Source organism: Chrysemys picta, chromosome 6 (assembly GCF_011386835.1).
Source record: "Chrysemys picta bellii isolate R12L10 chromosome 6, ASM1138683v2, whole genome shotgun sequence".
Taxonomy (NCBI): Eukaryota; Metazoa; Chordata; order Testudines; family Emydidae; genus Chrysemys; species Chrysemys picta.
The window spans coordinates 24,310,273-24,323,515 of record NC_088796.1 but is presented as its reverse complement, the minus strand read 5'-3'; the positions used below and the strand labels follow the sequence as shown (position 1 = coordinate 24,323,515).

Sequence of the window (13,243 nt, the reverse complement as noted above, 5' to 3'; positions counted from 1 at the left end):
TACTCACTTGCCTAAAGATACTAGCTCAAAGATTTGCCATGTCTTGGTTTTTGGTTGCTTAGCACCTCCAAACAATTTTTCCACTAATAGAACAAGCCCATCCTATACAATCCACAGTCCTGTGATTGAATTCATTATTTTATAAGATTCTTTATTTGCACTGGTTTAGCTGTCACTGGCTAGTGCCAAGCAACCTCCATGTAATGGGACATACTATCCCTTTAAGAGTGGAGTGGGGCACAAGACCCTGTTCCCAGGAGCTGAACTGAACAAAGGGTCAGGAAATGGCCTGGTAGCAGAAGAGAGATGTGCTACCAGGGAATGAGTGGGTGTGACCAAATGCACCCTATAATTACACCCTATATACTATTATAATCTTTGTACAAAGTATGCTTTGTGAGGTATCATTTGAAAATGAATAACTCACTAGTCAACAGTGTCATGGTGGAATCTAAATAGCAACATTATATGTAAATTTATGAATATAAGATGAAATTATGACTGACATAAGGCTATCAGACAAGCCTGAGGAGTGGATAAACCTGTTTCTCAAAGACACAGGAAAGGCTGATGCCTCTAGTCAGGTATCATCAAAGTTGATGGGCAATCACCTGTCCAGTGGCCAGAATTTGGCAAAGAAGGGGAGCTGAAACAGATCAATCTATACTTTAGCAAACAGCATGGAACCTCTTTCACCACAAGACTACAACCTCACAGTGGGAATTAACTTTATCTAGTGATAATCCTCAGGAAGATGCATTTCAAAGGTGACTGGATTATAAAAGTGATGAGCAAAAACCACCGCAAGGTATTTTCTTCCTATCTCATTTCATCAAATAAGACAAACAAAAAAACCCCATACACAGCCATATAACTTTGGGAGGTAGCCTGACCTGGAGTTTAGTCAGCCCTGTTGTTTGGAATATGTGGTAAAGATTTTACCTTGAACCAAGTCTAGCTTGTTAAGTTTTAGCACCTGAGTTTTATTTATTTTTCTTTTGTAACCGTTTCTCACTTTAATGCCTTATAAAATGTATACTCCCTTAAATTCTATCTCTTTGTAATTAAATAAACTTGTTTTATTCTTTAATCAAAACTAATCTGGTGTTGCATTCAAATTGAATTGTTTGGGTAACTCCATTTAAAGTAGCAAACTGTTGGATATTGTTCCTTATGGAGCAAATGGACCTAAAATATCTGATCTGTCCAAGAAAGGACTGGACAGTGCAGAACACACATTTTGGAGGAAAATTTTAGACTGGGAGTGTGTTGGAGTCACCCTGCAAGTGGTGACCAAGGCTGATGGAAGCCCGTGTGACTGGAACATGCTGGCATGTTGCAGGGTGTGACCTGCAGCTGTTTGTGAGTGGCCCAGGTTGGGAGCTACGGCAGCAAAGCACAGTGAGGCACCCCAGGTTTCAGGGCAGATGGTGACAACCCTTCACTGGACTGGATTGCACCCTGGAATGTGAGAGTTAGATAGGGAGAAAACCCAGGACACTGTTCCTTTAAGGGTGCAGGATCAAGAGCCCTATTGTGTAGAGTGGGACCCTACCCTCTCATCCAGCCACGGTAGGAAGGCTGGTATATAGACTGCATTCTCCCTCAGAAGTTCTAAAAGTTACAATGTAGATGCAGAAGTTGAAAGGAAAAGCTAAATGACATCAAAACTTCGTCATGGAAAATTAGTTAGGGATGAAAAGTTGCATGTCCAAATGTGGATTTAGATTTATTTTATAAACTTAAGGGTAAAAAAAAGACAGTAGCTATTAAAAATGAATTGTACCAGTATACAGATGAAAAATGGAGTTGATTTTGTCAAATATATACAGATGGGTTCCCCCCCCCCCCCCCAAAAAAAACAGGAAGAGAAGTGACAGCATATACCAAAATTTGGAATTAGTACATTTAAAAGAATATCCAATTTTGTAGCTGTCATGACAGCCAAACTAGTAGACATTATGCTACTACTAACTGAGATCTGGGAGGTATGTCCAGCAGCGATGGTCATTTTCCAGATTCAATCTCAGGCCTTATGGTGATTTTAAAAAGGGTGCCTCAGTATGTCAAGCAATTTAATCAATGAAACTGTATTTCTAATAGAATTAGTACAGATAGATACATTAGCTAGGATCCCAGCACATACTGAAATAAGAGAATGAAATGGCAAACAAAGCAGCTAAAAAACTTGTAAGAAATGGAAACTGACATAAAACTACCCTTGAGTAAACAGGAATTCAGAAGTCCAGTACAGAAAAATTTAAAAGAGGAATGGCAAAAATTTGGACTAATGAAAAAAGTTAATTGTGCCCTTGAGTTGAGGATAACGACATACCGAAGGGCCTGGATAGGAAAAACAAAGAACCAGGGCTAACTATGAACTTTTGTATTATGGACTTTATTTAGGGGACCTCTAATGTTTGAGCCATTTGCTATTAGGAACTCAGAGAACTGTCTGAATCTTAATAAACCAACTCTGGATGCAGGTGCTGTTAAACACAAGAGACTGTGTGGAGTGCTTAAGGGGCCTGAATCAAGTGAAGTGCTTGCAAACCAACCCTTGGCCACAAGGGGGTGCTCACTAAGCAGCCATCCTTTTACACACTACAACATAGAAAAACTAAATCTTGCCTATTCAGCTCCTCATTCCTCTATTTAACCTTTTACTCTTCCATATTCCCTTGTTTGGTCCTGTTTCTTACCAGTGGTAGGGGTAGGGGTAGTTTTTCCCATTTCCTTCACCACAACCATTCTCCCTAATGAAAAGCTTTATGCAGAGTCAATACAGGTACCTAGCTAATAGAACCTGATGTGTATCTACTAAAAGCCTGTAACACTGCTCCTACTAGATGAAAAGAAAATTCCCACAGATGCTGAAAGTATCTTATAAGTGTGTGATTTATTAATTGTACTTGGAGCGGTGCACTCACAGAACAAAAGGGTAGTCCCTGGCCCCACGGGCTTAAAATGTACTAAAAAATAAAGTGCACACTTCCTTCCCCCTCATTTCATTTTAGGTAAACATTTACTTAACACGAAGAGCTCATTTTTCTGTTACAGAATCTCATTTACCAGAACTGAGTTCTGGTGCATGCATTGCATACACAGTTAGCTAATTGCAGGCCTGACTGCTCTTGCTAGTAATAACTTTAAACAAGGCCCAAGCTAAGACAATTGTTTCTTCAGAGTGTTAGTTCTTTGGGGGGCAGAGACAGTCTTTTTGTTCTGTGTTTGTACAGAACCTACCACACTAGAAATCAGAATAATAGAGAAGGGTGGAATATCAAGGAGCATCAGCACCCACAAAGGACAACATTCCATTGTATCTTTGAGCAACAGCAGCATACTTGGTACAGGACACCAAGAGCAACACAAAGTAAACATGGTTTGCCCCCTTTTCTATGAGGCAAGCCCCTTATGCTTTTGTAGATCCACTATTCTTAAAAATGCCAACCAAAAAAAAAAAAATCCTGTGATCAAAAAAAAAAAAAAAAAAAAATCACATAATCCTCTCTCTTCTCCAAGAAGAGTGGGATAGGGTGGGTAACAGGCCAAGAAAAGTGAACCAATACTGTAGGCATGTTGCATCTTTTAAAGAGAAAGTGTACTTGTATATCATAAATGTAATATAGACTAAGATCTTGACTACTGCTGGACAGAACTGGGGAGCTAAACTTCTGAACTATGGCTAGGGATAACCACCCAAACTCCGTTAGGTAGTGCTTCCCCGCCCACCCAGAAACACACCAAAATTACTGTCCCATACAAGACTAATTTTCAATTGTAAGAAATTTTTGGTCAGACTTTCTTATTCACCTCTTGCTGCTGCCCCGCAACCCCTTCCCCTTGAAAACCCCAAATTTCTCCAAGAGCCTTGTAAAGCATTAATGTATCTATTCTTTGGAAGACAGATGTACAACAAAAATACCAACAAATTTTATTTAAAAAACAGTCTGAGGTGAGTCCTAGAGCAGAAGAAATCCACATTGATTTTTCATTTACTCAAAGTTGGTGGCAAGCAGCTGCTGACTTTAAAAAATGAGATATAAGATCATATGCAAGATAGGTTTTTAGCTGTATTTCAGAGCTAAGTATGCAAGACTAACAGATGACTTTTTGAAGTTTTCTTAATTTTTTTCCACTTAACATTTTACACTCCCACCCTGGAAAGATTTTTTTGCCTTTTCCTTTGTCGTTGAAATAATTTCTTTTTCTTTTTCAAATTGACTTTTAGCTCTGGTTTCACCAACTCTATTTCCAATGGCTTTTCCTCTGCTGGAGTTTCAAAGACAGTTTCAGTAGGATCTTCTGGAATAATTGTCTTTTCTTCTTTTTTCCGAAGTTTCTGCAGGTCTTTCACTTGCTGTTTTTCTCTAAATTTAGCAGCTACAGCCAATCTTGTCATCCGCCGATGCTATCAAAACAAGAAAAGTAAGTTAATGCAGTTGCACTGAAAGGCAAAGGAGAGACGGAAAAACTCATCTAACAAGGTGATATTGCAAAAAGTTCACATACAACATTTTATAATACAGAAAATGCTCTCCACTTAGAAAGTGATCTTTTTAAAAGGATCACCCTTCAACTGGCAAATTCCTCAGCATACTGCCATCTTCTCATTGAGAGATCAAACAACTCAGCATTATTAGTTTCATAAATCTGCTCATTTCACATGCCAGTGATTATTTTACCCTACAATTATAACCTATTACATGTGTTGCCACATTGTGGCTCCTGATCCCGTAAGCTGATCTCCTCTGAGCAGGGGTACACTCATACAGAACAGCTTGCACAATCAAGGCCTAAGGAATTCGTTAAATGCAAGCAAAACCAAAGGCAAGACTATTACCATGTTTGGAGACTGGTAATGTGGATTCTCATACAGAGTTGGTCCTCCAAAGCTGCCCTGGAAAATCTTTATGAGATTTAAAACAAAACGAGGTCCAATTTCTACAAGAGCTGCATCTTCTTCCATGATCTGTAACAAAACAGCAAACACCTTCATTTGAGATTCCTGTGCTGGACTTATACATACACATTATTCTTTAAACATTTTACACAGATGTATTCACAGGTGTTCAAGCCCAAAATCTAATGCAGCTAATTTATGTTAAGCATGTAAAAAGGTAGTTTGAGTCCACTATAAAACATTTTGAATTCACTTTTTTGTATAAGTTGGGTGGATGTCAGCATATCCTGGTAATAATTAAAGGTTTCCTTTCAATTTACTGTATTTCATATGAAATCATACATTTAGTGCAATTTTTCAAAAGTCAAGAGAAACAACTAACCTGATAGTTTCGAAACCAGATCCTGTTGTCTGTGACGGAGAACGTGAATACATGATCTACAAAAGGCTGGCTTTTGGGGTGATATTGTGGTGTACTAAAAATCTATAACAAAGGCAAAAACAATTTCTCATCTAAAATGATCAAGAGTCCAAAATATAAAGTTTAATTACCTTTGCATTCATCTTGTTTTACTATTTAACATCCTCATCCTGCAGAGACTTCCATATGTGAGTCGTCCCATTGACTTAAAGCACATGGGCAAGTCTTTGCAGGATTAGTGTCTAAGTACCAAGACACACACAAGCAACTTGCAATCTGTATTAAGCCTGAAATATTAGCACAAAGAGTTTGTAAGTTACAAGAAATCCCAAAACACAGTTGGCACATACTGACCTGAATAAACAACTCTTTTAACAGAGCATAGTGTGGCTCTTGATCAAACACCTAGAAGAGAAAAATACAATTTTATGAACACAGAGAAGGCAACAGCAGTATAGAGAAAAAGAAAATCAGAGATACTATACTATAGGTCAAAGCAATCTGAAATCCTGTACTTGCCGGATCAAAGGACAGAAGAGGCCGTGAGCCTCTCAGGCAGTTTCCAGTCATCTTCAGTTCTGCCAGGGTATGAACTACAATGATTTTGAACAGTTTTAGTTTTTAAACAGTTTTCTAAGAAAAACAAATAAATAAAAGCAGTAGAAGTAATCTGAGAGCTCAACTTACCATTCTGTACTAAAAATTTGGCTGATGGTCCTTGAGGTGAATTTGAAAGCCTGAAACAAAAGACATCCATTAGTAATGGCAAGAAAAATACTTCAGAATTCTACAGTAAATTTCAACCAGACCTTTTACTGTAGTAGTTTTAAAACTGGCTTTTGTTGTGTATAAATGATAGTTCATTTTAGATATTTTAATTAAAAATGGCATAAGGTATAATCAGCAGACCTCAAATGATGAGGCTTCATAGAAAATAGTGTTTAATTTACAATTACTTTGCTGCTTATAAAAATTTGAAATAGTATTTTTGTAAATAAAGCCAGTCTCATTTACTCTTGCTACTACTGCCAAGACCTGAAGTATTCTATGGGAAGTTTGGCTTAAACTTCTGCAGCAGTCCTGTAGTGAAGACTTAAAATTCTGTGGCAGCTTCAGGTATATTCAAATACGAATTTATTTAAAAAAAAAAAAAATCGGTATACTTAAACCCCACAAGGAATAGTGGAACATTTTTCTTCTGGTAAAAAACAGTCAACAGAAGGAAAGCAAGTACATGCTGTCATATGAGCATTTTTAACTGTATATTTTTAAAGTGTCACTCTTGAAATGTATTGATCACTAAAGGTGTAAATCTTCAAACTGTAGGATGTTTTAAATAGAGTTCTAGTCCAATGGTTCTCAAACTGGGGGGCAGGACCCCTCAAGGGGTCATGAGGTTAATACATGGGGGTTTGTGAGCTGTCAGCCTCCACCCCAAACCCTGCTTTGCACCCAGCATTTATAATGGTGTTACATATTTTTAAAAGTGTTTTTAATTTGGGGGGGGGAGGGGTCGCATTCAGAGGCTTGCTATGTGAAAGGGGTCACCAGTACAAAAGTTTGAGAACCACTGCTCTAGTCAGAATACAAGCAACTATGATTATAGAGGGAGATTTAATAAAGCATAGTGTATTTTCTCACCACATGTAGAGATCCTGTTTCTTTTTGGCTTCAAAAAATATGCACTTATTGCAGTTTTTTATTTCACAAATCTATATAAAAAGAAGGCATATGGCAAATTAGCTATTAACAAAGCTCCATGGATCTTTTCACAAACCTTCCAAATCTGTCTCAAGTATTTCTGTCCTGAAGTGAAAATATGCAAAGGTCTTGCATTAATAAACAACACCTGGTGCCTGCAGAAAAGTCAGTTTTAAATAATAGCCACCTTGAAAGGCTTTTAAATTATTTTTATTCCCAGAAAACTAGCAACGACCAGCACTCCAGTGGACAGGGCATTAAACTGTCAGGGCACCTAGTCTCAGCTCTGCCACTGGCCCACCAGGTGGCTTTCTTCAGGCTGATCTTCAAACCTATTTGTACCTCAGGTTTGCCAACGTAAAATGAGGGAAACAACACTTTCTTTTGTAAAGCACTTTTCATTGGCAGATTGCAGAGCGATGGAACAAAATGCTTCTATTCTATATAGGTTCTTGGTTTTGAAATTAAATCTCTCTTTATCAGTAGTCAATTTCCTATTTCAAAATAAGCTGCCTCATTTAAAAAAAAAAAAAAGTTCATGAACAGCAATCATTTTCATCCATGAAGTTAATACATTCCAGCAGCAGCACCCCAGCATGGGTAGAGGAGATAAGGCCAGAAAAGGCTTGCCAGCCTACCCTTCTTCTCCCTTCCCTCAACTAGAAAGGGCACCAGGGGACTAAATCACAAAAAAAGCAACAGCAGTTCTTTCATAGGGGTAATGATTCAAAGGCACTAGGCTCCCAGAAGTCTTTACTCCAACACAAAAACCACAGACACTTGCTGTCTCTATCACCTCCACCCTCTAATATCTGCTGAAAGTCTAAACTGCTTTGATTCCTCTTTGGTTCATTTCCACTAATGGATCCACCCATACTGCCACTTAGTTCAATTCACTAGCTATGCCACATGTACCTGTACTCTTTATTGCCTCCTTCAGCCTTGCACAAAAAAGCACATCCCCACCACCAATTAAATATTTTAAGATTATAATTACAAATGTTCTTGACAAAAACAACCACAAAGTTTTTAACCTTTGTAACCTTGTCCTCCTTCCATCAGCCCTTTTCTTCTTCGTTTTCACCCTGTATGTTTTTTATTCAATATCTTTGCAACCATGGTGTATTTAGACCCAAGATACAGATATCCCACAGTATTCTTGCTGGCAAGTTAAAGAAGTATGGGCTGGATGAATTGACTAAGGTGGATAGAAAGCTGGCTAGAGCATCGGGCTCAACGGGTAGTGGTCAATGGCTCCATGTCTAGTTGGCAGCTGGTATCTAGCGGAGTGCTCCAAGGGTTGGTCCTGGGGCTGGTTTTGTTCAATATCTTCATTTGCAGATGACACTGAACTGGGAGGAGTGGTAGATACACTGGAGGGTAGGGATCGGATACAGAGGGGCCTAGACAAATTAGAGGATTGGGCCAAAAGAAATCTGATGAGGTTCAACAAGGACAAGTGCAGAGTCCTGCACTTAGGACGGAAGAATCCCATGCACTGCTACAGACTAGCGACCAAACGGCTAGGTAGCAGTTCTGCAGAAAAGGACCATGGGGTTACAGTGGACGAGAAGCTGGATATGAGTCAACAGTGTGCCCTTGTTGCCAAGAAGGCTAATGTTTTTTGGGCTGTATAAGTAGGGGCATTGCCAGCAAATTGAGGGACGTGATCATTCCCCTCCATTTGACATTGGTGAGGCCTCATGTGGAGTTCTGTGTCCAGTTTTGGGCCCCACACTACAAGAAGGATGTGGAAAAAATTGGAAAGAGTCCAGCGGAGGGCAACAAAAATGATTAGGGGACTGGATCACATGACTTATGAGGAGAGGCTGAGGGTTTAGTCTGCAGAAGAGAAGAGTGAGGGGGGATTTGATAGCTGCTTTCAACTACCTGAAAGGGAGTTCCAAAGAGGATGTATCTAGACTGTTCTCAGTGGTACCAGATGACAGAACAAGAAGTAATGGTCTCAAGTGGCAGTGGGGGAGGTTTAGGTTGGATATTAGAAAAACCTTTTCCACTATTAGGAGGGTGGTGAAGCACTGGAATGGATTACCTAGGGAGCTGGTGGAATCTCCTTCCTTAGAGGTTTTTAAGGTCAGGCTTGACAAAGCCCTGGCTGGGATGATTTAGTTGGGGATTGATCCGGTTTTGAGCAGTGGGTTGGACTAGATGACCTCCTGAGGTCCCTTCCAACCCTGATATTTTATGATTCTATGCCACCATAGGGCTCTATCCTGCAAGCCTTTTGTGCACAGAACTTCTATTGATTTCAATAAGAGTTCTGCATACAGAGTGCTTTCAGGACCAGGTTCTCATGTCTATCAGATCATGTCTAACAAAAGAGAGGACAAATGCAAGATTACATCAATATTTTACTTACTAGTCTTGGTTTCAAAAAGTGAATTAACCTATTTCCTATGCAGAAGAATGACTCTGATTACTTCCTGTGGTTTAGCAAGTAATTCAAACAGCAGGATTTAGACTCTTTGTGCTTCATGAAGTAAACCAAAATTCTCTTCCATTTCAACATCACCTATCTGCTCACACAATTTCCAAAAAGCCAAAATATAAATATTAGTTTAGTCATGGCATTACCTCATTAATTACAAACAGCTTGTCTTTACGGTCCATTTTAGTGTCTGTAAACAAAGAAAAAAGTACCACTGAGCAGTCTTGTATGCTTTTGTATATTACAAGGGACACCAGCAATTAAAAACAAAAAACCCACACTTTTCTGAAAATATTTCACCTACTATTACTAAAGAAAGATGAAGCATTTTCTCAGTTTTTGTGTTTCTCAGCAGTTTGCATATAACTCATGTTCACTGTTGGTATTATTTTACCTCTTACTCATTACTTGGGTTGCTTTTAACAACAGTTTTTGCACATACCAGCTTAAGGCCCCAATTTACCATACGGCTTTATACTGAAACACATACAAAGCATTATGCTTGCAAGTAGTTTTACTGAAGTCAAAGGAATAGTGAAACATAAAGCAAAGCATGTATTTGAGTGTTTGCAGAATGGAGGCCTAGTTTCCTAAAGATCTTAATTAGAATCTAATCGGCAGCAGGTTTAAAACAAATAAAAAGAAGTTCTTCTTCACACAGCACACAGTCAACTTGTGGAACTCCTTGCCTGAGGAGGTTGTGAAGGCTAGAACTATAATAGGGTGTAAAAGAGAACTGGATAAATTCATGGAGGTTAAATCCATTAATGGCTATTAGCCAGGATGGGTAAGGAATGGTGTCCCTAGCCTCTGTTTGTCAGAGGGTGGTGATGAACGGCGGGAGAGAGATCACTTGATCATTACCTGTTAGGTTCACTCCCTCTGAGGCATCTGGCATTGGCCATTGTCGGTAGACAGGCTACTGGGCTGGATGGACCTTTGGTCTGACCCAGTACGGCCATTCTTATGTTCTAATCCAACACTTATTCTGTGCAGCAATTGGGGTAAATAATGTCAACAACAGACAGTGAGCCATATAAAATAAGAATTATGCACCATCTTCAAAAAGCAGGCTGTTGGAAGCAAGTGGTATAATAAACTAGAATAGTCAAAAACACTGACAAACTTAGACACAAGCCATACCTAGACCTTACCTGCTTTGGAGTGGGGCATCAATGTTCGCAAGTCTTGCATTAGATGTCTTGTTCTGAAATTTATTCCTCTAGAAGAGAAAATAAGCACCCGCTCTTTGTTCTTCCATTTACCCTAAAAGAAACACAAAGTTAAGGTGGAAAAAAAAAGTTTATAATCTTAAACTTTTTTAAAATCAAAGTTAATATTTAATCAATTAAGATTTCAGATTTTTTAAAATCTACATTTGTGAAGAAGTTTCCAATTAAAACAAAGTGCTGCCTTTTCAACAGGAACAGAGATATAAATGCTTATGTGGGCAACTCTGATCTTTCACACTTGACTACTTAATTCCTACACAAAGAATCCTAATCAACTCAATGTTTTCAGTGATACACTATTGATATTTGAGGCTGCTCACATAAAATTTCCCCTCTTAGGCTGTGCTAAACTTCATGTATCAGGGTGCAGCTGCTTGCAGACAGGAGGGGTAAGTAGCCCTGAAATCTATTTGTTTTCCCATTTAAACAATAACCATGAGGGTCAGGGATGGTACAGGAATACGCAACTAAATACAGCAAAATGACATTAAGTGCATAAAAGTTAAACTGCATATAGTGATAGTACAGAAGTGTTCATCTTGTGTAATTTTAAGGTGAAGGAAGAGTTAAGAACTTAGAGAGGAGTGCAGTGCCATTCATTCAAGAAAGCACTTTGAAAATCCCAGCCATTCAGTCCATTCCAGAGGCAAGAGCTGCTGCTTCTAAAATATTTTCATGAGCTCTAGGAATAGTGGTCTCTGACAGGAAGAAAATGGCAATATCCCCAGGGAATGATCCTAATCCTCCCTTTGAGTCAGCAACAGAATACTGAGGGGCTTTGGTGAAACTCCTCCCTCCCCTGGACATTGACAAATGGATCTGCAGCATTTTGAGCTGTGCAGAAAGCCAAGAATATTAGAAGCACAGTAGGTCATCTCAGTCATGAGAAAAGGCTGATCTGTTGCTTTCTCTACAAAGTGAACTGAGAGCCAGGGAGTTGTAAAGCAACACAGGATAAAAGGGTCTGCTGCAAATGAATCCTCTTAACTCAGCACAGAAGGCCCGGGTAGCTTCTATGGACTATAGAATTTCCAATTTCAATATGCAAGTTACTTTAAAAAAAACTGAAAAGCTGTCAAATGTACAACTACTGAACCGTGTCATCTGGGATGCTCCCTAAATAAAATAGTCACTAAAACTAGCTATCAAGTCCTTGTACAAGGCTTTATTTGTTTTTAACTCTGATAATATTTTAGGGTGTTAGTATTGCTATATCGCAATTGCGTTATATGATCCAGAATACAAACCATTTCATATAAAAATCATAACACCAAATAACGAGTTCATAATAATGGGGACCAATATTGTGAAAAGCTATTGCTCTAGAATGACCCCCCCCCCCCCCCCCCCAATATATGAGAAACTGCTCATTTTTGCTTATTATGGACACCGCCATCTCAGACCAACAAGCTCAAGAACCCAATAACTAGGAATAGTCAAGTACTGGCTAGAGTTTGGATCGTGGAGTTGAGTGTGGGAAGAGATTCCAGACTGATTACTGGCCTCAGTTGCCCAAAACTACAGCACCCAACATGGCTCATCTTCATGGAAGCAGAAAAAACGGACCCCCAGAGCACATGCAGTGCCTCAGTTTGATCCGAGCACCCCTGTGTTCAGGGCGGCACTTCAGGTGCTTAGACGTGGTATCTCCTTGTTACTAGTGTATTCAAGATATCTGTGCAGATCATGACAGTGAAACATAACCTTGCTTTGCACACTCATATGAGAAGTTTGGGTGACCACACAGATCAAGGCAGCACATGTCTCTGTGGAGAGACTAATATCAGGGATTAGTCGTGTTAGTCTGTATCCACAAAAACAACAAGGGGTCCGGTGGCACCTTAAAAACTAACAGATTTATTTGGGCATAAGCTTTTATGGATAAAAAGTGAGGGTTTTTTACCCATGAAAGCTTATGTCCAAATAAATCTGTTAGCCTTTAAGGTGCCACCAGACCCCTTGTGTTTGTGGAGCGACTGCAACCAGCGATTTGCTCCCTTCCACACCAAGCAGGGGGCGACCCTGCAAGAATACTGAGAACTCAGAGGGAAGAGAGCTGCTTCTCTAATGAGAGGCAACGTCTCTAAAAGTTCTGAGGCTGGAGACGGATAATCTCCGGCCCGTGGGAAGCCTCCCCTGAGGAGAGACAGCCTTTCCCCAACAGGGCAGGCCCTCCCCATCCCGCAGAGGGGATGGCGAACACGAGGGACCATTCCAGAGCTCCTACCACCAACAGGGAGGACACAGCCTAGGCCACCCCGGCCTCTTACCCTCCGCGCCATAGAGACCGGCGGAGACCGTCCGGGCCAGCCACATACTCCGGGGGCGGAGGAGGGAAAGGGGCAGACGCCTCGGGCAGGAGCGGGATCAGCCACTCTCTTTACCTTAGAGATGGGAGCCGGGATGGTGTGTTCCTCCCGCTCCTCTCCCTGCGGGCTTGGCTTGGCCGGCGGCCCGGTCCCATTCGGAGCCCCTCTGGCTCGTTTCCTCGCCCGGGTCGCAGCACCTCCACGCTTCCTCTTGGCCGCCGCCAT

At 40.2% G+C, this 13,243-nt stretch overlaps 1 protein-coding gene across 1 annotated transcript; it reads right to left on the bottom strand.

Moving 5' to 3' along the window:
- Positions 1-3,914: 3,914 nt before the first annotated feature.
- Positions 3,915-13,243, bottom strand: BRIX1 (biogenesis of ribosomes BRX1). The gene is made up of 10 exons (XM_008171742.4): positions 13,094-13,243; positions 10,632-10,743; positions 9,624-9,667; positions 6,969-7,039; positions 6,015-6,064; positions 5,847-5,920; positions 5,682-5,732; positions 5,289-5,390; positions 4,847-4,975; positions 3,915-4,414 (listed from the first exon to the last, which is right to left on the bottom strand). The coding sequence occupies exons 1-10, from the start codon at positions 13,241-13,243 to the stop codon at positions 4,151-4,153; spliced, it is 1,047 nt and encodes a 348-aa protein (XP_008169964.2). The 3' UTR covers positions 3,915-4,150.